The 25,310-nt window shown below is 47.9% G+C and overlaps 2 protein-coding genes across 2 annotated transcripts in view; both read left to right on the forward strand.

The window, feature by feature from the left end:
• The window catches only part of LOC135386243 (uncharacterized), a 40,147-nt gene that overhangs the window by 4,355 nt on the left and 10,482 nt on the right, over positions 1 to 25,310 (forward strand). Inside the window, exons 2-13 of the mRNA XM_064616052.1 lie at positions 6,425 to 6,662; positions 7,452 to 7,682; positions 10,148 to 10,356; positions 16,386 to 16,557; positions 17,241 to 17,369; positions 19,191 to 19,288; positions 20,400 to 20,581; positions 20,686 to 20,782; positions 22,002 to 22,194; positions 22,250 to 22,375; positions 24,764 to 24,842; positions 25,040 to 25,257. Coding sequence (XP_064472122.1) covers positions 6,449 to 6,662; positions 7,452 to 7,682; positions 10,148 to 10,356; positions 16,386 to 16,557; positions 17,241 to 17,369; positions 19,191 to 19,288; positions 20,400 to 20,581; positions 20,686 to 20,782; positions 22,002 to 22,194; positions 22,250 to 22,375; positions 24,764 to 24,842; positions 25,040 to 25,257 — 1,948 coding nt within the window. The 5' untranslated portion in view covers positions 6,425 to 6,448. The remainder of the gene's footprint in view (positions 1 to 6,424; positions 6,663 to 7,451; positions 7,683 to 10,147; positions 10,357 to 16,385; positions 16,558 to 17,240; positions 17,370 to 19,190; positions 19,289 to 20,399; positions 20,582 to 20,685; positions 20,783 to 22,001; positions 22,195 to 22,249; positions 22,376 to 24,763; positions 24,843 to 25,039; positions 25,258 to 25,310) is intronic.
• On the forward strand, positions 12,297 to 15,941 carry LOC135386242 (nardilysin-like). The gene has a single exon (XM_064616051.1). It carries the CDS (start codon positions 12,437 to 12,439, stop codon positions 15,770 to 15,772), a length of 3,336 nt encoding a protein of 1,111 aa, XP_064472121.1. The 5' UTR covers positions 12,297 to 12,436; the 3' UTR covers positions 15,773 to 15,941.

The raw sequence follows: 25,310 nt of genomic DNA on the forward strand, positions 1-25,310 counted from the left end.
GGTTGACAGCATTACATTACAGGGGGGAGCAGGTGAAACAAACCTGAAAACACAACCAACATATGATCCATGTAGAAATGTCATTACGTGATTGAAGAAACATGATCGAATAATGCAGCATTAAACCTCATGGTGCAAACAGTGGTACGAAGTGGTGAGAGAAGATGATTCCAACTTAATGCTGTGTGTGGAACAGGTGGTTAGCTGGAGGTACAAGAACTTTGTGCGTGTGGTACCTTTTTACCGCTGTGTACTATGGAGGAGATATGAGCCTATAAGTTTATGGAAGTAAATCTTGTGAAACAAGGGATGCTAGCGATTTTACGCCTGTTTTCTAAGGTTAGTGGTGACAACTGCTGTTTCATTAACGTTACGCTTGATGTTCCGTGGTAATTACTTGAAAAAAAAAAAGGTGCACGGCTCTCAACTTGCTGAAGTGTGCTAGTTTGCGTAGAATGAATGGGATGCCATGCCGCAGTTATGTATTCAAGGTGAAGTCAAACTAATCAAAGAGGGTTAAAAATTGGGCTGTTCAGTTCATGATTAAACGCGCTCTTTTTAGCTCCCCGGCACTGGGGTTTTAGCACTTTTAGTCAAACTAATGTTTGCACAGGACCAGCTTTAAGTTACTGGGAGTGTGAGAAAAGTTACATTTACATTTTACAAGTTACATTTTAGGTATGCCCCAGTACATGATTAGCTTTATGGATAATTTGATCAACGTCTGTTTTCCAGGACAGGCTGTACGATAAGATCACCCCAAGGTACTTGCTTGTGAGAATGGCATAAATTCAGGCAGATTGGTGTGGACAAACTCCATGACGATAAACTGGAGCGATGGGCAAATTTTCATTGAGGTCAAACACACAACAGCTCGAAAACTTGTATGATGCCACCCCCATTATTAATGTACCCCTCTTCTTGAGATATTTTTCTTCTGGCATTGCCAAGTGGTACATTTATTTAGACCTTCGTACTATCTTGTATGGATAAGGTTGATGTTAAGTCATAAATACTGTAGCCATATTCTTTACAGGTTACGGCTATAGTGTCAATTTTAATTACCGCAAGACAAGATTTTGTGCAAGTTGCAAATTCAGTTAAGTAAGCTGTTTGTTACGGAACAGTGTCCTCGATGTGCATGTTACGTTCAGGCTATATGTCATTTACAAACAGATGATAAATGATGTGCAACTCTGTTGAGAATTTCTTGAGCATGTTGCTGGCTAAAGTGACTCTCAATCATGTTTTATGATTCAAAGGGCAAGGTATTATTGGGTGACATTTTATTTCTAGACATTTTATTTCTTGCAAATACTTGCACTTATGAAGTGTATCGTGCAAATATTAATTGTTGCTGCTTGGCTACCCAAATGCCATAATACAAAGCAGTTGGTTGATTGATTGGTGAGTTTTATTGCCGAGCGCTCTGCCTGCTCAGATGGAGTCATGTTGCTCGAGTGCTGTGCGTCCTGGGCCGACTTCAGTGAGGTAGTGCCCGCTTTGACTTGAGCCAGCCACTGCATGCGATTCCGCGCCTGTAGCTACGAATGGTTGGTCGTGAGATTGAAAGCGGCTCGTTTCCATAGATACTCACCCTAAAAACGTACTTCTCGTTGGAATTCCATGATAGGCAAGCCTGAGCGATGGGCAGGACACGTAAACAAACACAAACACGAAGCCTTCGTGTTTGTGTTTGTTTACGTGTCCTGCCCATCGCTCAGGCTTGCCTATCATGGAATTCATCCACCAGCTAGCCTGCATCTACGCCATTCTGTCAATGATCTTCTCGTTGGAACATCGCTAGCGGATTGCGTAGCGGCCAGGCTTTGTTTGGTCTAGATGACGATCAATGAGGTGACGTTTAACGTTGCTCGAAACCTTGCCTCATCTGTCAAGCTGTCCAATGGTCCAAAAACAGCCCAAACCCAATGTCCAAGAACAGTCGGAGAAAGGACCCCCGGACTGCCGCTTTCTCAGACTGTTTTTGTAAATTCGATGGATCCTCGCACAATCCTCGCGTGACGGAGAGAGAGAGTCCTGAGCCTTTTCTCTCTCTCTCTCTCTCTCTTTGTTTTTTCGCGCCGCTACGTCACGGTTCACGTCACGGATCACGTGCCGGGGGATCACGTTACGTGACGACTTACGACTTCCTCTCGGTCGGCGATGCGCTCGCGTTTTATGAGGAGAGGATATTTGAAAGTGTGCGGAACATCTTGATGATAATTTGGGGCTTTACGTCGCGAGACAACTGTCATCATGGGCGACGCCACACGCCACGGTGGTCGGGTCTGTGGATTCATTTTGCCCACCTGGGGGTGCGGCGAAGTCTCGACACACGGCACACCGGTGTGCGGAACAGAAAGGCCGCCTCGCGATCGCTCTCTAGGTCTCCTACGCTCGTCGTTCTCTCGCAGAAGCTTATTTTATTCGTTGCAGAACACTCCGCAGCGAAAAACGAAAAAAAAAAAAAAATAATACTAGTAAAATAAAATATGGGGGGTCACCTCTCCTCACCGATGGCTTTATAAGGCCACCCACCAGACAGAAATTGTCTAACCGCCACGGCAACTATTAATGCAAAACAGTCGAAGCATTAGAAGGCTTTCGATAAAAAAATTCACAGCATGTTTGAGTAAGGATTTTGCCCAAAATTTACCGCCAATTAAGGCCGTACAAAGGAGGGATTTATCCAGACACCCCCCCCCCCCCTCCCCCCAATATCTGGAGGAGACACGTAAAACACATGTAAATCACTGGTGTAACGCTAAAGCATTTAAACGTGTTTTGCGCAATATCAACGCCGCCTACATACAGAAGGCTAATTCCTGCTCATGCGGACAGGGTTCAGCCATGATGGAAGTAAAGCACCGCGACAGGAACAAGAAAGTCTCCATTCGCCGCAGACTATTTCATATACAGGCTTCCTGTGGCTTTCCATGCGGCAGTTCGTCTCCATAATACGGCCGTCATATTTCCACCTCGTGTGCGTAGCATTACTCCCAATTATTGTTATTCCGCCTAATGTGGCTGAAAATCATACTAATGAGAGCTGCAAAACTCTGATTTTATAAATCCTGCATTGACACCGCGGGGCATATAGGGCATATGGATGCGAATTGTGTGTAGATGAAGAGAGGAGCGCTGCATAAAGAGGATATACAGGGTGTGTGCAGAAAAACGTGACCCGCATTTAGGCACATAGCTTGTTGTCTACCTAATGGCGAATTCGGGTGGTCATTTCGGAGCAACTTTTTTTGCCAGATCTCGAGCAGTCATGTTCGCTTGGTCAAAATGAAGCAAATCTTGCATGTTCGCGTGGCGCTTTCCGAGCGCTCGGAATTTGCTAGCTAGCACTTTTTTTGCCCGGTCTCAAAACGATCGAGCAGCAGATTGCTTAATTGTATCCGGTGTCGTCACATCCGCACTGCAACGATGGCGAGTGCCCTCATTGGCCCGCATGTTGAAATCACGTGGTTTAGCAGACGACAGAACTCGAAGACTTGCGACCGCGACGCCCCTAGCGTGATCCAAGTACGTAAAACCGCTAGATTCCTAGCAATCATGTTCGGGTGGCAACGGTCACGTGATCCAGCTTGGTCGCCTACCTAGCAATTTCCGAGCGCTCGGCCGTTTTGCTACGAAATGACCACCCGAATTCGCTATAACTAACGAACTTTAGGAGGCGCACGATGGCACATTTATGTTTGCAAAATCTGCAGAAAAATCGTGGAAGCCATACTCAGCTTAAAAAAATAGAGCAACGAAAACCTCGGCCTCCGTCCATCTGAATAGGGCAACATGGCGGACGCAGGAGAGTTGTGTTCAAGTACCGCTAGGAGAGCTATCGGTGCAGAAATCGAAACGATGTCCCACATGGTAGTGCCCCTGGCGGTGCCTGCACGTAGCTCTCCTGAGACCGCCATGCACTACCATGCACTGTCATGACCGCCCTATTCTAATGCATGGAAGCCGATGTTTTGGCGTTCTGTTTATTTTTTATTTCATTTTTTACGCTGAGTATGGCTTACATGATTTTTTGTAGCTTTCGCACGCATAAATACGCCATGTACGCCACCGGAAGTTCTTCGGGTAAGTAGACAACGAGTTACATGTAAAAATGCGGGTCACGTTTTTCTGCACACACCCTGTATATAGGTATTACCTTGACGATAAAAGCGCTAAAAGAGACAAACACAGACGACCAACCAACCGGTACCAACAAGCCCAAATGGATGTTTTACTGATACCGGTATTAGAGTCACCGAATAAGTTTCGGTCATTCAGTCACTCTAGCAGGTAATGCAGAATTGTCAGATTAACGGGGGGGAGGTTTCACTGCACTGTTCCCCGGGAGTATGGTCGTAAAGCGCGTATGTCAGATTATCGGGGGTCATATTAACGAGGATTCACTGTATACATATCAGGGAATTCCCCAGGATTCTATTCTCCTGAGGGGGGGGGGGGGGGTCGCTGTCCCGTAGGGGGCCACGTGACGCCTAAATCTGCTGCTTTTCTGGCGTTTTGGGGTGTTGCGAGGGGCATCACGGAGGTGTGGCTGAAAAGGGTGCTGGAAAAATCCCTGTTCGGTGTAGATAATATAGACGGGGACCTGGAATGGAAACCACAACGCAGCTAGCGTGATTTTCAAACCGCTGAGAAGAATGGTGGAGCTTTGAAGGAACACCTCTAGTCAATAACGTCCCTTTCTGCAAAGTACCGTAGATGGGGCACTTGCCTCGTACATGAGGCCTTTCCATAGGATTTCAAGGAGAAAATAGACGGACGGTACCATTTCTCATTTTCTCTAACAGAAAATGCGAGCTCTCTTCAGTACACCGAGAGCAGTGCAGAATATTTTGATGAATCAAAAAGTCAAAAAATCAATTGAAATGTGATCGTTCTGAAGACGTAGCTTCGTGATTGCATTCCTTTTTTTTCTTTCCTTTTTTTTTTACACTTTCTCGGAGAGGACAAGGTGATGGAAACATTTTGACTTCTTGCCGTCGAGGTGACTGATACGTAAAATTTAAAAAAACAAAACAAACAACTGATTTCCATTTCCGGAGCGCTCTGCGCGCAAAGCTCTTCTGACATTTCTGGACACCATCGGACTTCGATCGTTATTGTAAAGGGGCTCGTTATTTTATTCCCCCCATTCCACCAAGCAATGGGGTAGAGTATCGCCTGTTGCGATGAAACTCCCCACTCTCCAAGGCAGAAAATAAAGTTGTTGTTGTTGTTCCATCTCCGGATCCGTCTATATACTAGACTTCTGTTCAGCGGCTCCTAACCGGAAACTTTTCCCTCTAAGTTTCCTTTTAGTTCCTTCACAGGATCCGCGGATATTCTAGCTGCACTCACCGACTATGTAGGTGGTCTTGGTTTTCTCTACGCTGAACAGGTAAAACGGGTCGTCCCAGAAAAAATATAAATATTCGCAAAATATTCCTTAAAAACATGGGCCATCTAATGGACTTTGGTACATAACATCGAAACGTGAAGGTGCCACGAGCTACCGAAACAAGAACGGAACATAAGAGGACGCGTACAACTGCTTGCCGGAGTCGGCGCTACATATTTCTCGCAGGAAACGACACACACGTGAAATGCAGTTTCTGTTTTTTTTTTGTACTAATAGTAAGAAGAAAAGTAATAAAACGTCAGAATGAGACTAATAAGGTTGTAGAAATGTAGGGTCATGATGACGAATAGCAGCAAGAAGACAAGGACAGGGTAGAAGTAGACAGGACGACTGCAGACCCCCCCCTGTCCTTGTCTTCTTGCTGCTATTCATCATCATGAACCTATACCGACTACTCCGGATTGTTCCTTTGAGAAATGTAGGGAAAAGCAATGCCGTTGGAAACGCGTTGATATGTTTTGCTTCCTTTCTCTCACTTAGTTAGGTTACAGAACCACTGCGTGCACGTCAAGCAGCGAACCAAAGACCCGCGAAACCAATGATGAAAACCATTTTGAGTGTGATTTTCGGAAACAATTCCCCAGGCTCTCCTCGAAACAAGCCTTTCGGCTCCGTCACATGACTCAACTCTGAAGATTGCGTTGCATGACGTGCCCTGCCTGCTGCTGATGTCCTAATGTCCAAAAGTAACCTGAATTGCTTTTGCGCCATTACAACTCGACTATCGCTAAGTCATGTGGCTTTTCTGCGTGACGGAAAAATGTAAGACAGGCGATAGATACTGGTACAAGACATATCTTCTTCGGTTTGGTCTTGTTCATTTTATTCTCGTTGGTTTTGTTATTTTTTCCTTTGACGCTCGTTCCTTCAGCACCGATGGTTTTCTTTAATTACACCATAAACCGTAAAGCCACGCTAATGGGAGCTTTGATGGAGGAGGATACGCAGTGTCCACGAGAAAATTTCTGTCCGCATGCACTGCTGATTACACCCCTGTAGGGGTGTGCGCAGTGAGGGCGACCCATGGCGCCAGACCAGGCAGGAAGACAGCACGACGACGAGGACGACGACGACCTATCGGACGACGAGGTCTTCGTCAGGGGCCGATGCCACGAGAACGGACTGAGCAAGCCTCTGATGGCGCCGCGGCCCCGGGTACAGGGCAGGGCCCGAAGAGGGCCTCCCCTCCTCCTGGGGCCCTTTTGCTATACGGTCATCGGCGTCATGGCTGTTCTAGGTGAAGTACTTTTCCTGCAGAATTATCAATTCAATAGACCTAGAAATAATATACTGCAAGACTTCAGTGATGACCTTACACCGCTCGACACAAAGTTTATGCAGACAACAACAAAAAAAAAGTTCGACGTGTCCGATGCTTTCGTTGCGGAATATGACCGGTGAGAGCGCTTTCGTGTGGAACCGAGTCAGGGTGTGATATGTACCACGTTTTAATTTGAGCAGCGTCGGGGTCTAGTCCCGGTGCCAGCGCGTAGAGCTCCATCTGCCTGAAATGAAACATTATTACGATTCGAGTCAGGAGCAGGAGGTAGACTCATAACGGGGGTTCTAAAATCTAACCTCACATCAAAGGCTCAGTGAAATCACGGTTATGGATTGTTCGAAGCCCCGCTTGATTAATCGAGTAACCTATCAGGAAAGGCCGTTCAAAATATTTTCGCTGAGCCTCCTCTTATCACTGCGCGCAGAAACGGCCAGAAAAGCCAGCCGGACTCACACGGACGTGATGTTGTTTTGCGTCCGTGAATAGTGGACGTGCAAACCGTCACGTTCGTGTGAACGAGTGTCTGTTTACACTCTGGTCATCCGCCCATGAGCACGTCTTTTCCTGAGAAAAGGGGTCGTGCGCTGAATTTCTCAGGACGGACGTACGGTCCGTCGAAAAGAAAAAAAAAACAAAAAAAAAACGGACGTTCATGACACGGGACTGCGACCATAATGTGTTAATTATCACCTGATCGTGCATCCGTGCATCCCCAAGACTAATTTGTACGCATCTCTTTGGCAGGCATCATCTGTCTCGTGATCTTCGTTGTGAATGCATTTGTGAATCACATGAAACGCGGCGAACTACGAGGGAAGTCGTCGTCTTCCGCGGAGTCCTTTCCAAGTTGTGCCGCCATTGGCGTCCAAGACGTCTGGCACAAGACGCTGCCCATGCTGACGACGGAAACTGCTTTTCGACATGTCGACGTCAACCAGGACCACGTGCTAGACGTCGTCTTCGCATTCGGAACAGGTTTGTGTGCTTGATTTGCAGGGATGGAATAAGAGAACTCCACAAACACTGCGTCAGTTGTCACACTTTCACATGGTTTGCCAACTACATGAAGTACGTATCTTGTTTCGTGTTTGAGTAATCATGAAAATAATATGCTACTGAGCCAACGTGTAACTGCGCACGTGCGCGCCGCACTCCTGAACGATGACATCATGGAGTGCAAGACTTGCGGCCCTTTTCTTGAAGGAGCATGGGAGGACTCGAAAAAAAAAATATGTCAAGAGAAGTGGAAATTAGGACTAGCCTAGAAGTCATGGGATATATATATATATATATATATATTAGCACAAAAAGTATGACAGCAGTCCTGGCGGGCAAGGAGGGCTTCAGGTCTCGCGGGTCAGGGAAGCTCTCGGCTGCCAGGCTTGCGACGCCACATGAGGAAAGCGCCTTCTTTTTTCTTTCTTGCTGTTTGCAGTTGCACTTCGCGCCGCCCCTCTCGCGTCTCTGCTGCTCGTTTTCGCCAGTAGACGATTCTCAGCAGCCAATAAAATGTGCTGACTGACTTGACGTCACCACACGCCAGGAGTAGCGTGGGCGATATCGCTGCCCGCATTCTTGTAAACTAATTTCCTCATGAAACTCGCATTTTCCAAAGGAAATATTTTGCGTGACGGTTCCTGAAGGTAGTAAGTTCATATCACGCGGTAAAAAAAAAAAAAAAAAAAGTGTTCCAAGTATCTTCCATGCTCTTTTGCACAATCCTCGAAAGCCCGCCTCGACTCCATTGAGTACAAGGAAGAAGTGCTCCTCCACTTGAGGAGACATATACGCTATGCAAATAGGTCAGCTGTCTGCGTCGCTCCCCACTTTCCCTCTCTCCCCTATTGCACGTGGAGCAACCTCATTGGTCCCTCTCCCAAGTAAGGGGACACCATTTCAAGGTGAAGTGCACGTGATTTTTTTTTCGTGGACCCAAGTCAGTCTACGAGTACCACGGTATTGTTATGAGTGGACAGACACTTCGTCACGCGGTTTCTCCAAACTTTACCCTTTACCCTGCGCAGAAACAAACTGCCGTTGTGTGTCGGGCTTCAAAGAACCACCGACGCTACCGTGTAGTACTTCAGCAAAGCGCGAGGGATTTCCTCCGCTTGGGGGTGCTTTCCACTCAAGGTCGGTATTTGAAGCACAAAAACGAGGGTCGAGTCTAAAGTCGTTTAAAAACAACAAATGATGATCCCTACTATCGCTTCCTGGTACGTAATCCATTCCATGCCTCAACCCTTCAGAAAGTGCAACGTGAGCATGGAGAACGCAAACACAAGAGAAGTAAGATAGCAGTTCTTTCTTTGCGCTAAAATGGTGGCGTCACATGACATGATAGTGTAGCTTTTGCTGCGTTTCGATGGTTGAGTAATGGACCTTTTTCGCAATAGCCTATGCGCATGCGTATGACCTTGAGGCGCCGGAGAGGATTATCTCCGTCTTCACTAGATGGCGTACTATGGGGACGACAGACAGAGCCATTTATAGGGAGAGTTTGGCCATTCTTTGATCTTTTGCCGCCTCATGGGAGGAGCTTATTTTCGACATCAGAGTCGTCGTTGTTCCGCCCAAAAAGCCTGAATCCGAGCGGAATCCGCTTATCAGTCATCTAGTCCGCGCCATATTGATGCTGTCCGCCAGCTGGTCGACTCCATCGTGGCCGTGTTCAATGCAGTCTACAGGAATAATCGGCTTATGACCCACTGGCGCCAGTGATAAGTGGGGCTTTGTTGCAAAACAAAGAGTTCAAGGTTCGAAAGGCTTTCGAAGCAAGAAGTACGCACGTGTCTTCTCTCCTTGGATTGTAAACAGCGATCAGCATCAATATGGCGTCTGCAACCTGTTGACGTCTGGATAACAATAGAGAACGACGAGGGAGGTCGTTCAGCCGTGACGTCGCATGACGCGCTTTCAGTTAGGCTCCTCCCAATGGCCAAACTCTCTCTATAAACGGCTCTGACGACAGATAACGACAGAAGTGGGGACCAGTGGGGAGACCGCACGAATGGCGCGACCTTGTCGGCCGCACCCTGGACCGGTTTTGGTCCTTTGTGCTGTCCACGTGGATTTGTTTTTACGCGCGCCGAGCATGGTTCCTTGGAGAGCCGCAAGGATACAACGCGTATGTGAAAAAGGTCCATTCGGCTGTGTCCATGTACACCAAAACGTCATCGCAGCGCCTCGGTTAGCCGGTTTAACAGTAAACTGTGATTCCTATAGGGCATGACGACCCCTACGAAATATCTCTTGCTGCTTCGTGGGATATATTGAACATGATATAAGTTTGGGTGTATTGTCAGTATCAGTTTTATTGTGCACGAACGCGAACCCTTATTGGTTAAACTTATACGCATTGCAGGGTCCATGTCGATGCAGATGACCGTTTTGTGCTCGTATACTGAAAATGTGTCAGTTCTGTGATAATTCCGTTGTAGGTGCAGACGCCTACCAGTACCCTCGGGTGGTGTGCTCCGTTTACTTTTCGGAGAGCGAGTGGTGTGGCGGCGGTGTGGCTGCGCTCAATGGAAAGACCGGAGAAGAAATGTGGAGGATCTATGTGGCCCATGAACTGTTTGCTCTAAACTGTGAACGGGATTTAGACCACGACGGCATCAGAGATTGTGTCGCTGGTGGACGCATGGCGGTAAGAATAATTGCTAATGGGACTAGAAGATCGCTGCTTGGTGGTTATACCCAATGATGGCCACTAACTACTTCTACAGTAGTTTAACTATAACTACTAACTACTTCGCGGTGGAGTAGTGTAACTAGTAGTTCAACTACTTTTCAGGGGAGGTAGTTAAAACTACTACTTTAACTACCGGAATGTATTTTAACTACATCTATAACTACTTAACGTTGTCCATCAACACCAATCCCATTCTATAGTGTTCTTGGACACCTAAATATGAATCGCAAGCAGCGATAAAAGTGAAGAATTAGTACACATGCACGGCACAATTGCTCTGCACCTCCGTTCTCATCAAACAAGTAGCTCAATGTAAAAGTCGGAAGCCCAATCGTGCCGTAAAGCTCGCGGCAAAATCGGAAGTAGTTGGCGCCTGCAGTAACCTAACTACTGTAGTTAACTACCCAAAATAGTAGTTTAACTAGTAGTTGCCACTACATTTCTGCAGGTAGTTGATAACTACTTTTTAACTACAATCAGGTAGTTTAACTAGTAGTTTAACTACATGTAGTTAACTACTGGCCATCACTGGTTATACCCAATGTGATTTATCCAGACCACCCCCCCAACGTTTGGTGACAATTACCCCTAACGTTTCTACCTGTGCTCCCCACACAGGGGTGAGGGCCCTTGCTATTTCAACTGTAATCACATGTCGCTAGTGATACGTTAAGCTGCTATGACGTAACTGTAATAATGACCCCCCTAGCTATTTGCAACCCTCCCCCGCAACCGTGCTTGGGATTATGGACTCAATCAAGGAAGCAACTGGGACGAACAACAAGCAGCATTGGGGCTATTCTTTTATTTTTGCTCGAGGAATGCAGCCTGTCAAAAACGCAGAGTGAGCTTTTAATATACTTTAAATCCACAAAAAGAAAAAAAAATCTGTCGAAGTACAACACGAGTTGTTGCCCTTTGGCTCCATGATTGTATAATGCGTCACGAGCCCGGAGAGTCTTTCGGCATGACGATCAGTGCACGATATTCTTCTATGTGCTCCACCGGGACCAGAAATACTATGCAAACCCCTTTTGCTTTTCTCTTTCTTTTTTTTTTCTTCTCAAGTCCTGGGCACTAACTGCTTTAGTTACTCGTACGTCTGAACCCCTTCGCATTCAGTTGAAAGAAAATTTCAGAAAAGCTTTCAGTTGACCAGGAGTCGCCGATGGCTACGTCCCTTTGCCTGAAGAGAGACGCCTTACCTTTTGTATGGACTAGAAATTAAGTACTCCGATGGCTTTCATTTCACTTCCAAGCGCTTTTCTTCTTAGCATATCACATATTTGACGAGCGACGGCCGTCCTCATTAGGCGCGTTTACATGAAGGCGACATAAGTCGACTAGGCGAGATAGGTCGATCTCCCCTCTCCATGTAAACCCGCGTACATCGACCTAAAGGTGACGTTGACGCAGCAGAAATAAGTCGCTACGTTGGGGTAGATCAGATGACAGGAGTCGTCTCGCCTTTGCCATGTAAACCGGGCAAGTCGACTGTGCCGACGGTTTCCGCTACGTCACAGCCCCATCTGCCGCCGTGCTCCGCCCGCGATACAGAAAATAAACATGGCGACAGAGACGGTTGACGTTCCCGCCGGTGCAAGCGTTTCAAGCCAGCAGCATTGGGCATCGACTGGGCCGTTGGTAGAAGGCTTTAATGTTTATGGGCGCAGTAAAGGAAATCACACACTGATAAAACAGTATGCAATTGCAAAGTGACCACTTTAGTGCCTTGGCGGCGCTATTGAAATTGCGCGATTGAAATTGCCCGGCGGCAAGGCGCATCGCTTCCTGCCATGTAAACCGTCCCAAGTCGATCTTTGCAATCAGTCGACTGTTGCTTTCAATCGATGTATGTGCCCATGTAAACGCAGCTATGGTCTTCAACCAGGCACGTGACGACAGCAGCATCACCTCGTGCAGCAGAAAAAAATAGCTCGCTCTCATATTCTACGAATTCACTCTGCAATCGGTTCTGACCCATGAGAGCTGGTGCAGCAGTCACTTCTGAAACGGCTACCCCTACATCCAGCGCATGGAATCATCTAGAACAGCCAACAACGTCTTGCCTTACAAGGTCATTCGGCTCGACAATGGTCTCACAGCTGTCCTCGTCTCGGAGATTAGCCCGCTCCCGACGAGTTTACCATCGCTGCCCTCCTGCTCGTCCCCAGGGACGTCAAATCGTGAACTATCGGCTCCAGAATCGAAGACCAGCCTTCAAATCGACAATCTCCCCCTTACGCGAGAGCTACTTACAGGAGCTCACGGAAGCGCCAGAAGCAGAGAGCACATCGACGTCGGCTACGATCAGCATGGAAGACCGGAGCTTGATCGCCGACAAAGCCTTAAGTCTGACGTGCCCGCAGCAGCTGCTCTCTGTGTCGGCGTGGGTAGCTTCCACGAGCCCGAGAACCTGCAAGGCCTAGCACATCTTTTGGAGCACGCTGTGGTCCTGGGAAATAAGAAGTATCCCAACGAAGACGACTGCTACTCGTACCTTAGTCTGCACGGCGGAAGCGCGAATGCTCACACTTTCCGTGAAACTACAGTCTTCAGCATGGACGTGCAGCAGGAGAACTTGGCTCAAGCATTGGACATGTTCGCTAACATATTCATTGAACCACTTCTGAGAGTGGAGAGCATGGATCGTGAGTTGGAAGGTCTTCAGAACGAGTACCTCTTAGAGCTGTCTTCGGACAGTTGTCGTATGCAGCAGCTCTTAGGAAATCTTTCCTGCGAAGGGCATCCCATGAGGAAATTCGTGTGTGGCAATTTGGATACTCTCAAGAAAGGACCTGCTAAGGCGAACATTGATGTCAATGCCGCAATGAGGACTTTCTTCGAGGAGCACTACTGCCCTGAGAAAATGACGTTGGCTGTGCGATCAAGACATCCCTTGGAAGAGCTTGAAGAAATCGTAACGAAGTCCTTCTCGGCCATCCCGGCTCGGTGCGCAAAGCAGGTCGAACTGAACTGTAAAAATCTCAGCATGGATGCTCAATTTCCACGAGAGCGTTTCTCGTACATCCTTTACAAGATGCAGCCGGTAAGAAAAGCGTGTAAGCTTTCAGTCACATGGGCACTGCCATCCATGATACAAGAGTACAAGACGAAGCCAATTGAATACATCGCCTGGTTGGTCGGGCACGAGGACGCTGGCAGCATCCTGGCATACCTCCGCGAAAGGGGCTGGGCTCTGAATCTCTTCGCTGGTAACACGGGGTCAAGCTTTGAGCAGACTTCACTGTACTCGCTCTTCAACATTTACGTCTCCTTGACCGATGAGGGCCTGAAGAACGTCAAGAGGGTCCTCACTGTCATATTCGGGTATTTGGCCATGGTATGTAAATTAGGCCCCGATCCTACGATCTTCGAAGAAATCAAGAAGATCGGAGACCTCAACTACGGTAGGCGCTCGGGGGTCGATCCGCAAGACTATGTTACGAAGTTATGTCAGAACATGCAGGTGTATCCGCCGCACCATTATTTCACGGGTGACTGTCTCTTGTACGAATACAATACGGATATCATTCAGCGGTGCATGGATCTCATGACTCCAGAGAGAGCCAACGTTATTTTACTGACTTCGCGTTACCGTAAGCGGGCATCTGTGATTCAGGTGGAGCCGTACTTGCAGTCCAAGTACACGATGGATGAAGTACCAGACGAGTGGAAGAAAGAATGGTCTAATATTCCGCGCGATCCTTACTTTCGCATTCCTGGCACGAACAAGTACATCGCTACTGACTTTAGCATCAAGAGTGAGACAGAGCACCTGTCTGATCTTCCGATAAAGCTACATGACGATGAACGTTATCGGCTCTGGTACAAGTTTGGCGGGAACTTTGAAGATCCAAAAGCGTGCCTCTACTTTCATTTCATCTCGCCGCTGCCGCAGGCATCGCCCGAAAATGGAATTATGTTGGCTCTGTTCGTGGACATCCTCCAGCACAATATGAGGCAAGAAACCGCAGCTGCTCGACGCGCTTCTTTGGAATCTCTAGTGTACGTAAGCTGGACAGGTCTTGTAATTCAAGTTTCTGGATTTGTGGAAAAACTCCCACTGTTGTTCGACGTCATCCTGGACCACGTGTGCCGTTTCGAAACCAGGGAAGACCACTTCGAGAGCGTTAAAGACGACCTGTACCGATATTACTACAACGTCTTCGCGAAGCCATCCCGACTGGCAGACGACGTCCGCATATCGATTCTTCGCCAAAATTATTGGACCACTGTTGAAAAGAGAGCGCTGGTTAAAGGAATAACTTTATCATCGTTGAACAGGTTCGTGGAAGAATTTCGAAGTAAGATGCACATCGAGGGTTTCGCTCAGGGGAACCTGACCTCTGCAGAAGCTCTCAACGTGGCCGAGAGGATGGTAAAGAAACTAGAATGCAAGCCATTGGCACCGGCGGACATCCCGCAACCACGAGTCATGCAGCTTCCCGTCGACAGCAATTACTGTCGCGTTGCCACGTTCAACATCAGGGATTCGAGTTCTGTGGTCACCAACTACTACCAGAAAGGCTTAGGGGACGTCACTCAGCACGCCCTAGCATCGCTCATGATCGATTTCATGGAGGGACCATGCTTCGACGTTCTCCGCACCAAGGCTCAGGTTGGCTATGACGTCAGTTGTCACAACAAGAACACGTTCGGCGTCGTAGGTTTCGCAATCACCGTGACCTTCTCTGCCAAAAAATTCGCGTGTACTTTCGTCGACGAAGAGATCGAGGCGTTCCTCCGCAAATTCTCGGCGAAGATTCAGCAGATGACTGACAAGCAATTTCAGAGCAGAGTACAGTCACTGATGAAACGAAAGAGTGTTTCAGACTTTACCCTGAAGGACGAGGCTGACCTGTACTGGGAAGAGATAACGTCGGCAGGGTACGTCTTCGACAGGCTCACGCAAGAGGTTGAGTTTCTCAAGACCTTGAGCTCTGATGATTTCAAGGGATGGTGCATCAGCCTTTTGCCGTTCAACAGCCAGGGAGGTGGCGCACACCGACGCAAGTTGTCCATACAGGTCGTGGGATCGGGAGAGGCTGCTCTGGCAGAGTCCCGGTCACTCAGCTCGGGGCTGCTTGATACGCAGTCTTCCAGTGGGACAGACATGGATGCCGTCACTGATACGTCTGCATTTTACCGAGGCCAGGAGCTTCACCCCTGGATTCCACGGAAGGGCAAGCGCAGTACAAAGGCGGGCGTGTCCAGTTCCAGTAGCGAAGACATGATATACTGTCTTCAATACATGGAACCAGCGGGTGCGAGCAAACAAGAGTTCATAACAGACGTGGCCAAGTTTAAGCAGCAGCTGTCAGTCTGCGCTCCCGTCAACCCAATGTCAGGGATCCCTGCGAACATGTAACCTGGACAGAATTTTTTTTATTCAATTTGATACGCAAATTAGAAATATAATCTGGTCTGTGTGTTTGCATGCGGATAACATGCCCTATGTGCGAGTAGCACGTTGACTACCGTATGGCAGTGCATATTACACAGCAGTATGTCTTACATTAAACAATTTAACCATCATGCTCCTTGCTCCTTATTTTGGTGATTTATTCCAAATCTTTCCATGGCACGAAAATAATTTCCTTGTGTCCCTTCCCGATCAGCGGCAACACAAGCAGCGAAATGCCTTCAGAGTGGTATGTAAAACTGCGGCTCTGGCTCTGTACAAGTAAGCTTTCGGTACCTAGGTGGACATAGGTACTTTCGTTAGGTCTTGCTACTCAGGAAGTCTTAAGCATTAAGGGCCGAATGGCACTACTTGGTTTTACAGTACAAGCTGGCTAAATGCCATTGCATGCGCTGATAAGCGATGGCCACGGCGAAGAAACTGTAGTTGCGATTTTTGTGAGACGCTGCATATAGGTGATGCACATGTTGCTCTGTCCGGTGAACAGGGATCCTCGAACACACATCGTCACTTCGTCAGGATATTCTCCTGCTTAATGAGCGCTTGGGGTCTATTTCAGGGAATGTACGCTATCAGTGGACGCAGTGGGTCTCTCTTATGGAGCTTCCAAGACGAGGAAGCCAGAATCAACACGTCCAACGTTTACACACCCCAGTACATTCATGACGTCGACACCGACGGTGTTCCGGACCTCGTCGTCGTCCACGGCGGGGATCCGTTGAAAGAACCCGGTGAGTTCACAGCCGTTGTGGCCATAGCTGACTGTTATCTGCTCTTTACAAAGACAGCGTGTTGCGCAGGGATGTAACGCTTGTACCGCAGTGACTACGATGTCTTCCAAGTATCTGCTCACGTGCCACTACACGGAGCTATTTGTGCAGATCAAGATCTCGTTCGTTATTATTAGTTTTTAATTACGTAGTCTGACGTAGTACACGACGACCAATCGTCCTATTTAATTTCTGTAGTCCATCAGAAGTGCTCAAAATCAATGACTAGCCTCGAGCAGCTCAAGCCGAACTGCTTCTGGAAGTCATCTCTGACTCAAACCTTTCCTTCTAGCGTTTAGCCTGATGGTTTAACAGCTGCTATCGGGGCTGCCACCTCTAATCTTTACTGGCCGTTACGAAATTTCACAATTTATCTTAAAGAAGATTCAGGAGCTCGAGATCTGCTACTTCCAAGTTGCGCTGATCGACATGCTCTGATTAATTAAAGCGAATTTGCAAAGAGAATAATATGCCTTTGTCTCAGAACAGGAACAGTACCGGCTTCGCAAAGAATCTTCCGTGCGCCCACTTTTCAATAGCGCACCTCTAGTACATCGCGATAAAGATTGTGTAGAAACTTCTTGTGAAAATCCCTTGTCCCGGATCATCATGTTCCGCTTCAACTGTCCATGATACGATTGCAGGGTCCCGAACCCGTCTTGTCGGCCGCCTCATGGTCGTAAGCGGACGGCATGGAAGGATACTGCGCTGGGTACCGGTGCCAGACCGTCGGGAGAGTTATTATTCTCCGCAGGTCCTGCAGCACCCAGACGGTAAGAAAGCTCATATGCAGTTACAGGACACTCTTGCACTACCGCTAGTGGTGTGCCACGTGGATTGGTAGCTTGGCCAACCCTGCCTTCATAAAGAAAGATTGTTTCTTTAAAGGAGATTAAGTAGTCATTAAGACTTGACCAATGACGACCGTGCTTTCGGCGGACGTAGCTATGGAGACAAGGCGCCGTCAGCTGCATGGGCAGCCACCAGTAGCCAATGGGAAGCCCGTGTTTAAAATCGTCTGCGGCTGTTCTCTGAAGCAGACGATTTTAAACACGGGCTATATATCCATGAGCCGAAAGAGGAAGCGTTAAAGGGGCACTATAGTGCAAAGATTTCTCCTCTTGGCGGAATGAAAGACTCTGTTACCTCGAAACCGACACAAAAGGAACGAGATTTATTGATTGCGTCGATTGTGATTTGTGGGCGCAAGAAACGCGCTTTCCACCTCCTCCTCAAGAGGCCCGACAATGCGGAGAGGCCTCGGGTTGGTCTCCTCAAACGATCTCCCACGATGATTGGACCACTCGTTTGGGGAGACCTATATGAGAGCCTGCTTCGCAATGTCGACCTTCTTGAGAAAGAGAGGGAGAGGGAAAGCGTAAATTGCTATTTCCCTTCGCTCATAAATCACGAACGACGCAACTCCCGTTCCTTTTGTGTTGGTGTCAAGGTAACGGAATCTTTCATTCCGCCAAGAGAAATTTTTGCACTTTGGTGCTCCTTTAAGCCGGCTTTCTACATCTACCTAGCGTTCGGTTGGCTCGGCAGCTTCATTGGTTTTGGCAGCTGGCGCTGGTGATCTTCGCTTAGACCTGAATCGTGTGCAGCACATTTCTTCCCTGCGTGAGACGATCAGTGTCTAATATAATGTTACGGTTGTCACAGCAAGACCTCAGAGACTCAGCCCGAAGCCAGTGGCCAAGCCATTGAAAGTCACTGGGCAGCACTTCATAAAGTCACGGCAACAAGCTGTGGTACTCTGCGACACTAGACTTCTGTCTACTTTTCTTCCGATGAAGAGCGTTCGTCTGAAACGTCAACTGTTGTTTTTCCATACGTTCTTCGTTTTTCCCCATCTAGACAACAGCCCCGTTTTTTTTTTTTTTTTTTTTTTTTTTTTTTTTTTTTTTTACTTTTAAGCATGGTCCGTACTTTTGCGTCTCAATGCGTCAGTCCGCATTGCGTCTGTCTGATAACCGACGCAAGTCCCTTCGAAAGCGACGGACGCATAGGTTTGCCAAGTTCAATTTTTGGACGGAGCGACGCAGAAACGCCCCAGGTCGTGGCCCCGGTAACCGTGCCGCCGCGTGCTCTTGTCTTCTTTTACTTCAGTGCACGTAGTCGGCTGCAAGCCATTTCTCGTATAGTACCGTCGCAAAAGTACGAACGTCAATTGGAAACCCATATACGTCCGCCACACAGAGACGTTGACTGACCAGCTCCCGTGGCTCAGTGGTTAGCGTGCTAGCCATGTCACGTCGAGACTGGGAGGTACCCGGGTTCGAATCCCGGTGCCGGCTGTGCTGTCTGGGGTTTTTCCTGCGTTTTTCTCAGACGCTTTCAGACATATGTCGGCACAGTTCCCCTAGAAGTCGGCCCAGGACGCACATTTCCCCAGGGCGTCAGTCGTGACGTTGCCCACATACGTGAGGCCGACAACGGCAAGCCCTTTCACCACCACCACCACCGAGACGTTGACTGACAGAGGTACTGAAACGCAACAGTGCGGGCCATGCTTCATACTCTAGGTCTATATAGGGGATGACGCTCTGGTGTCCGTACATAGTAATCCACGTTGTCGACTTTCACAATAGGTACGCAGCTCGTTCTCTTCGGAACCGGAGGAGAGACGCACGGAGGGTCGCTGTGGTGCATCCGACTTGGGGACTTGTTAGCTGGTCGCATATCCTTGGTGAGTGAGGATAAACGGGCTTCTGTTCAAGTTAAATAAAAAGAAAATGAAAAACACTGAAGTCCTATAATTTACCTCGCGCGATAGCAACGTTTCGGGTTCCGTTGCTATGTCGAGGATGTTATACCCCTGTCACACGGGCATTTCGATCCTTCTCGAATACGATCTGCATCGAACTTCCCGAGCACGCTCGAGTTTTAACGCTGCTACACGGCCACTTTCAATGCGCATTGAATGGTTGACCTGTGCAAATGAATAAACGGAACTCATTAATTTCGCGTTTCCTATATAACAGCGATATTAGTGGTAATTTATCGTATACCGATGTAAGCATCATTTGTAGCTTCGCGCGCATGTCCGTCTTAAGTTATGACAGTTCACCGGGGTCGAGGATGCAAATGGCGGCCGTCGAGCCGTCTTGAAATTCTCAATCCTGTTATGGGAACTGTCTTGAGTGAAGCAGGATCAAAGTTCGATCCTGCTTGGAAGCGGCCGTGTAGCACCATCCGATCTGCATTGGGTTCAAGCAGGTTCGGTCGAGCAGGATCGAAAATGCCCGTGTGACAGGGGTATTACCCTAGCGACGCGTTAGGATTACCGTCATCGTAGTACATGACGTGACATTGGACCATTGCAGTAGATGTTGCCTCTGTCATCAGCGGGAGGATGCCAGACATAATGTCAGAGCAGGAGGACTGTCGGTATTCGCGGTACTGATTTTCTATTACCCCCTTGTGGTTTAAGACTCGGAACTCAGGTTGACATCAGTGCAGATAACCATCTTTTGCATTCATCTTGCATAACTCGTAGGGAAGTGTCGCAACCCATCTTAGGTGTCTATCGTTTGAAAATACATTACTTCCTTGAAGAATCCTAACGGTAACATCCTGCACGTTGGAACCTACCTGTAAGCTGTTGACAGTTGAAGACTTACGGGCAAAAATGGGACAAGTTGTATTGGGGGGAATATGTTTAATGCAAAGAAGAAGGAAAAAAGCAGAAGGGAAAGGAAAGAGAGAGAGAAGGTTGTATTGGGATTGCATTGCACTTATACCATTATTGCCCGTAACTCTTCTATTGTAAGCTATTAAATATATGTTCATACGTACAGGCGAGAGCATTGTATACGGACCGCTACAAGGGCGTGATGACACCACCCGCCTTGGCTGACTTGACTGGCGATGGCGTTCCAGATATCGTCATGGCCATGTTCAATTCTACGGTTGTCGTCTTCGATGGCCTTACATTTCACCCTATCTGGAGCTATCACATACCGCTTTCAGAATCCTACAGGTCTCGTACCTTCCAAATTATCGCACAAAGCTGGACTTAAGTTGTAGCTAATAACGAACGATTTTTTCTTTGATTTTTCTTGTTTTTTTTTCTTGTTTTTTCAGCACACCCGCAATAGGTTACTTCAACGACGATTCAGTGCCAGATGTCATGATCAACTACCAGACTGGACCAGGATTCCCTATCTACTTCTACACACAGGTGGGCAAAGGACAGGGTAGCATGTGAAGACAGTATGGGAACTGACGTGAAAATATGACGACTATAGAACCGTAATTAGAGCTGCAGATAGCTACGCGAGCCGGTGCTTCCGGTTAAGAAATTCTTCTGTGGTAGCCTCAAATATCTGCCAATAGTAAACGGGATTAAGTCGAAAACTACTAATGGCGAATTCGGGTGGTCATTTCGGAGCAACTTTTCTTGCCAGATCTCGAGCAGTCATGTTCGCTTGGTCAAAATGAAGCAAATCTCGCATGTTCGCGTGGCGCTTTCCGAGCGCTCGGAATTTGCTAGCTAGCACTTTTTTTGCCCGGTCTCAAAACGATCGAGCAGCAGATTGCTCAACTGTATCCGGTGTCGTCACATCCGCACTGCAACGGTGGCGAGTGCCCTCATTGGCCCGCATGTTGAAATCACGTGGTTTAGCAGACGACAGAACTCGAAGACTTGCGACCGCGACGCCCCTAGCGTGATCCAAGTACCTAAAACCGCTAGATTCCTAGCAATCATGTTAGGGTGGCAACGGTCACGTGATCCAGCTCGGTCGCCGACCTAGCAATTTCCGAGCGCTCGGCCGTTTTGCTACGAAATGACCACCCGAATTCGCTATAAGGATGCCTAGAAGAAGAGCAATCTCTGGTCGAAATTTCGGCGCCTCTCGTACCTGACGCTCTTCCCCCAATGTGTCCTTACCGGTTCCCGGAATCTTCTATCTTTCTAACGAGGATGATAGCATGGGGAACGACAAGGAAAACAAGCATGGCAGTTCGGCACCACTTTATGGATATGTGTAAGATGAAATGTTTTGTATTTTCAGGCCACATGCCGGAAATTACGCGTTTGCTTGTAGTCCTGTGTATACTGTTGAAGCATAGCCTTAAAGGGGGCTTAAAGGGGCCCTGAAAGTGCAAAAGTTAATCCTCGCGCGGTAGAATATGCCATATAGTCTTGGCGCTGACAGCAATGTAAGAACAAGGAAGGACCATCCGCACATCGTTCCAACCGCATTTGACGCTGTGCCGCATTTGACGCTGTGGCTCAGAGTGTCCGACCTCCCTTCGTTGTTCACCTTATGCAATCTCAGGGTCCCAGACTTCTTCTTTCGCACGTAATTTTATCTCTGTGCACGACAATACGCGTTGGCAATACCACTATGGTTTCTGAGAAGCCCACGAGGAAAGAGATTACATCTTCTTCGCAGACAACAGTCCTGGACGGTCGCACTGGGCAGCCCCTTCTGGAGCACGGCCCCGTTCGGATGGCTGTGGGCACTCAGGCCTCGCCGCTAGTCCTTAGCGTGGCTGGCCGAGGCAACGATGTGTTCCTCTACTGGGTTTCAGACTGTCACGGAGAACACACTGACGCCACCGCTATGGAATTTGAGTTTCTGCGCGGTGCGTATCCACCTGTACATTCCCGCACTGGTGCTTAAACTGTTCCTGGTTACAGGCACGAGTGTGTACAAACAGAGTCGCGCAGACTTCTGCAAGCTACGCTTCAAGGAGAAGCTGTTTACTCGCATGTACGCTATCAGCAGGCACACGGGCACTCCGGGCGTTCTTGTCTACGACTCAGGTAATGTTGGAAGATGTCAAAGATAAACGCAAGAAAATTACGTAAAATGAAAGTTGTATCTTTGGAACAGCTTTGCAACTGATGAGAAGTCATAATAATAATGCTTCGGACCTTACGTCGCGAGATAACTGTGATCATGTGTGAATCAGTTGTGAACTGTGGTCCGGTGGGGTCTGTGGATTACTTTAGCCCACCTGAACGTTCTTTAACGTGCGCTAGAAATCTCGACACACTGCACACCATTCCCTCGCGGAAGACGGCGTGTCTGAGCAGCTTGTACCCTTCTACCAGGTTGCCACCGTCCTCGGCGGGGTTTGAACCCACGATCGTGAGATCAGCAGGCGGACGCATTACCGACTGAGGCCGGCAACTGACGATAACTGATACGAGCAACTGAATCATGTCAATATACTCTTAAAACATAACTTCACCACATAAAGCGCTGTAGGCCATCCATTGCACACAGTGAGAACGTTATTATTCCTGATCACGTGGAAAGCGTAAATTAACATAACCGCATAAGTATCACAAAACAGCGTGTGGCGGCCTGTGGACAATTAACGATGACGTGCCCTTGCTGCTACGCGATACCGCGCTGGCTCGTCAGTTCTATCGGCAAGTCAGCGAGTGAAGTCACGTGCTAAGAAGCTCCCCAGTACATCCGAGCCTCCGGCACTCCGGGACATTACCTCATCGCCAATCATAGGACTCAGATAGAGGGACACTGCTTCCTCTACGCATCTCCCGTTTTCAACAAATCAGGGTGGAGGACGATGTCATTCTGGATTATGGTTGGCTAGGAGCGTGCTATGCAGTGACGTTAACTTCTAAGCGTGTATACGAAGACTTTGCTTCCTAAATACCAGGGAGGACGTCGTCCTACTATGAACAGGGCGCGGGTGACATCAGAGGAGTCCCCTTGCTTCCTTCACACACTACATAAGACTTCGTATAGCCAGGTACAAGGAACAGTAGACGCTGTGGCACTATAGAAGCTGCAAAAGACGCCCTGACATAATACCGCCTAATGGTCCTTATCGCCTTTTGCGTGCTCCGCCACGAACCTCGTTAACACACGGGATCGAATGAGCGCCAGTGAATAGTAAGTACAGTAAAAGGCAGAAAAAGACATCCTCATATGTCACGTGCCTTATTTAGTACGGGGATCATTTCCGACGACTCCATGGGTCGAGCCGGCCGCGTTGCCTATACCTTCAGTTACATGGTAGACCCTTGTGAAGACCTTTTACCGTGGTAGACATTTTCCTTTCCTTTTCCTTTCTTCTACTCCTTTCCTTTTCCTTTCTTTTCTTCTTTTCCTTTTCTTCCCTTTCCTTATTCTTCTTTTCTTCTTTTCCTTTTCTTCCCTTTCCTTATTCTTCTTTTCTTCTTCTTTCCTTCCCTTTTCTTTTCTTATTTTTCTTTTCTTCCCCTTTTCTCCTTCTTTCTTCCCCCTTTCTTTTCTTATTTTTCTTTTCGTCCCCTTTTCTTTCCTTCCCCTTCTTTTGCCTTTTTGTTTGGAATAGCAAGCCGACCTTCGTCTGGCTGACCTTTCCTTTCTTTTTCTTAATAAACATATCCCCCCCCCCCCCTTGTGAAGAGGTATTCTCATGACACTTCCTCACTGCACAATGCTCCACTTTTCAACTGGTCGATTTTGCGGTCAGCGCCGCAGCGTGGCAACGAATGATCCGCGCTTTTGTCGCCGTAATAGACCTCTACCTGTTTGTAAACAAATGACGTCATAATGTTCGACTGCGCCACGAGTGTTTGGTAGAGTTGAAATACGTTCAATGCTAGTGGCGAACAAGGTCGCGCCCGAAAGCAACAGTCTTGAGGGGATTACGATGGTCTCTGAAAAGGACGCCACCTTCGGTCCTACTTATCTTTCAATAAACCTCTACCCGAGGAACGTCATCATGACGTTGGTAGACACACCGAAACCAAAACTATTCGGAAGGGGAGAGCTGGGTTCCACGAATGGGCAATTGTTCGCTGCCTCCTATTGAAAGAAAAGTAGGACCGAAGATAGCGTCCTTTTCAGAGACCATCGTAATCCCCTCAAGACCGTGGCTTTCGGGCGCGACCTTGTTCGTCACTAGCATTGAACGTAGTTCAACTCTACCAAACTCGTGGCGCTGTCGAACATTATGACGTCATTTGTTTACAAACAGGTAGAGGTCTATAGGAGGCAGCGAACAATTGCCCATTCGTGGAACCCAGTCCTCCCCTTCCGATCTGTTTTGGTTTCGGTGTGTCTACCAACGTCATGATGACGTTTCTCGAGTAGAGGTTTATAAGCTATGCCTAGTATTCATTCAAAAAATTGGGTTCAATGTCTGCCCATTTACTCCAGCTATACAGTGTCTTTTTGTTTTCCTTTCTCAGATGCCAAACGCTCCTTGGAGTACGGCAACGTTCCTAACTTTACAGCCATTGGGATCAGATTCTTGGAACAGCATCCAGAGTAAGCGTTCTCCTCATAGCCACCTTACGGGCGCATTTTTGTTCATTTGGCGATCTATTGATCAATTTTATTGTCATTCACAAAAGCACGTAAGGTTTCTTTATAGCACGATTATTCTTTTCTTGATACAGAAGGCGTTCTGTTCCTTCAGAGATAGGTACATAAGAAGTGAAATAACGTATCGATCGATATCTTAGGCTCTCTGGAGAGGACCAAGGACCGGCAGAAGAAGCCGGGGACGAATCGTTACAGAACGTGGAAGACCTGCCTTATTCAAAATGGCAGCCGCCCATGAGGTCCTGGTACGATGCCTCAGGGAGCCCCACACAATGGGGACAATACATCCCTAGGTATCCTCACGGCAGAAAGAATCTGCCGCCCAATCTGGATGACCTGTACGCCTTCCAGGGGAGAGGTACCCTTTGCTTCTTTTTCTGCTTTTTGCTCATGTTTTACACACGTACCTCT

This window comes from Ornithodoros turicata, chromosome 2 (genome assembly GCF_037126465.1).
Source record: "Ornithodoros turicata isolate Travis chromosome 2, ASM3712646v1, whole genome shotgun sequence".
Classification (NCBI taxonomy): domain Eukaryota; kingdom Metazoa; phylum Arthropoda; class Arachnida; order Ixodida; family Argasidae; genus Ornithodoros; species Ornithodoros turicata.

Coding starts and splice junctions, on each gene's coding strand:
- LOC135386242 (XM_064616051.1), top strand. CDS start 12,437: ATGGAATCATCTAGAACAGCCAACAACGTCTTGCCTTACAAGGTCATT.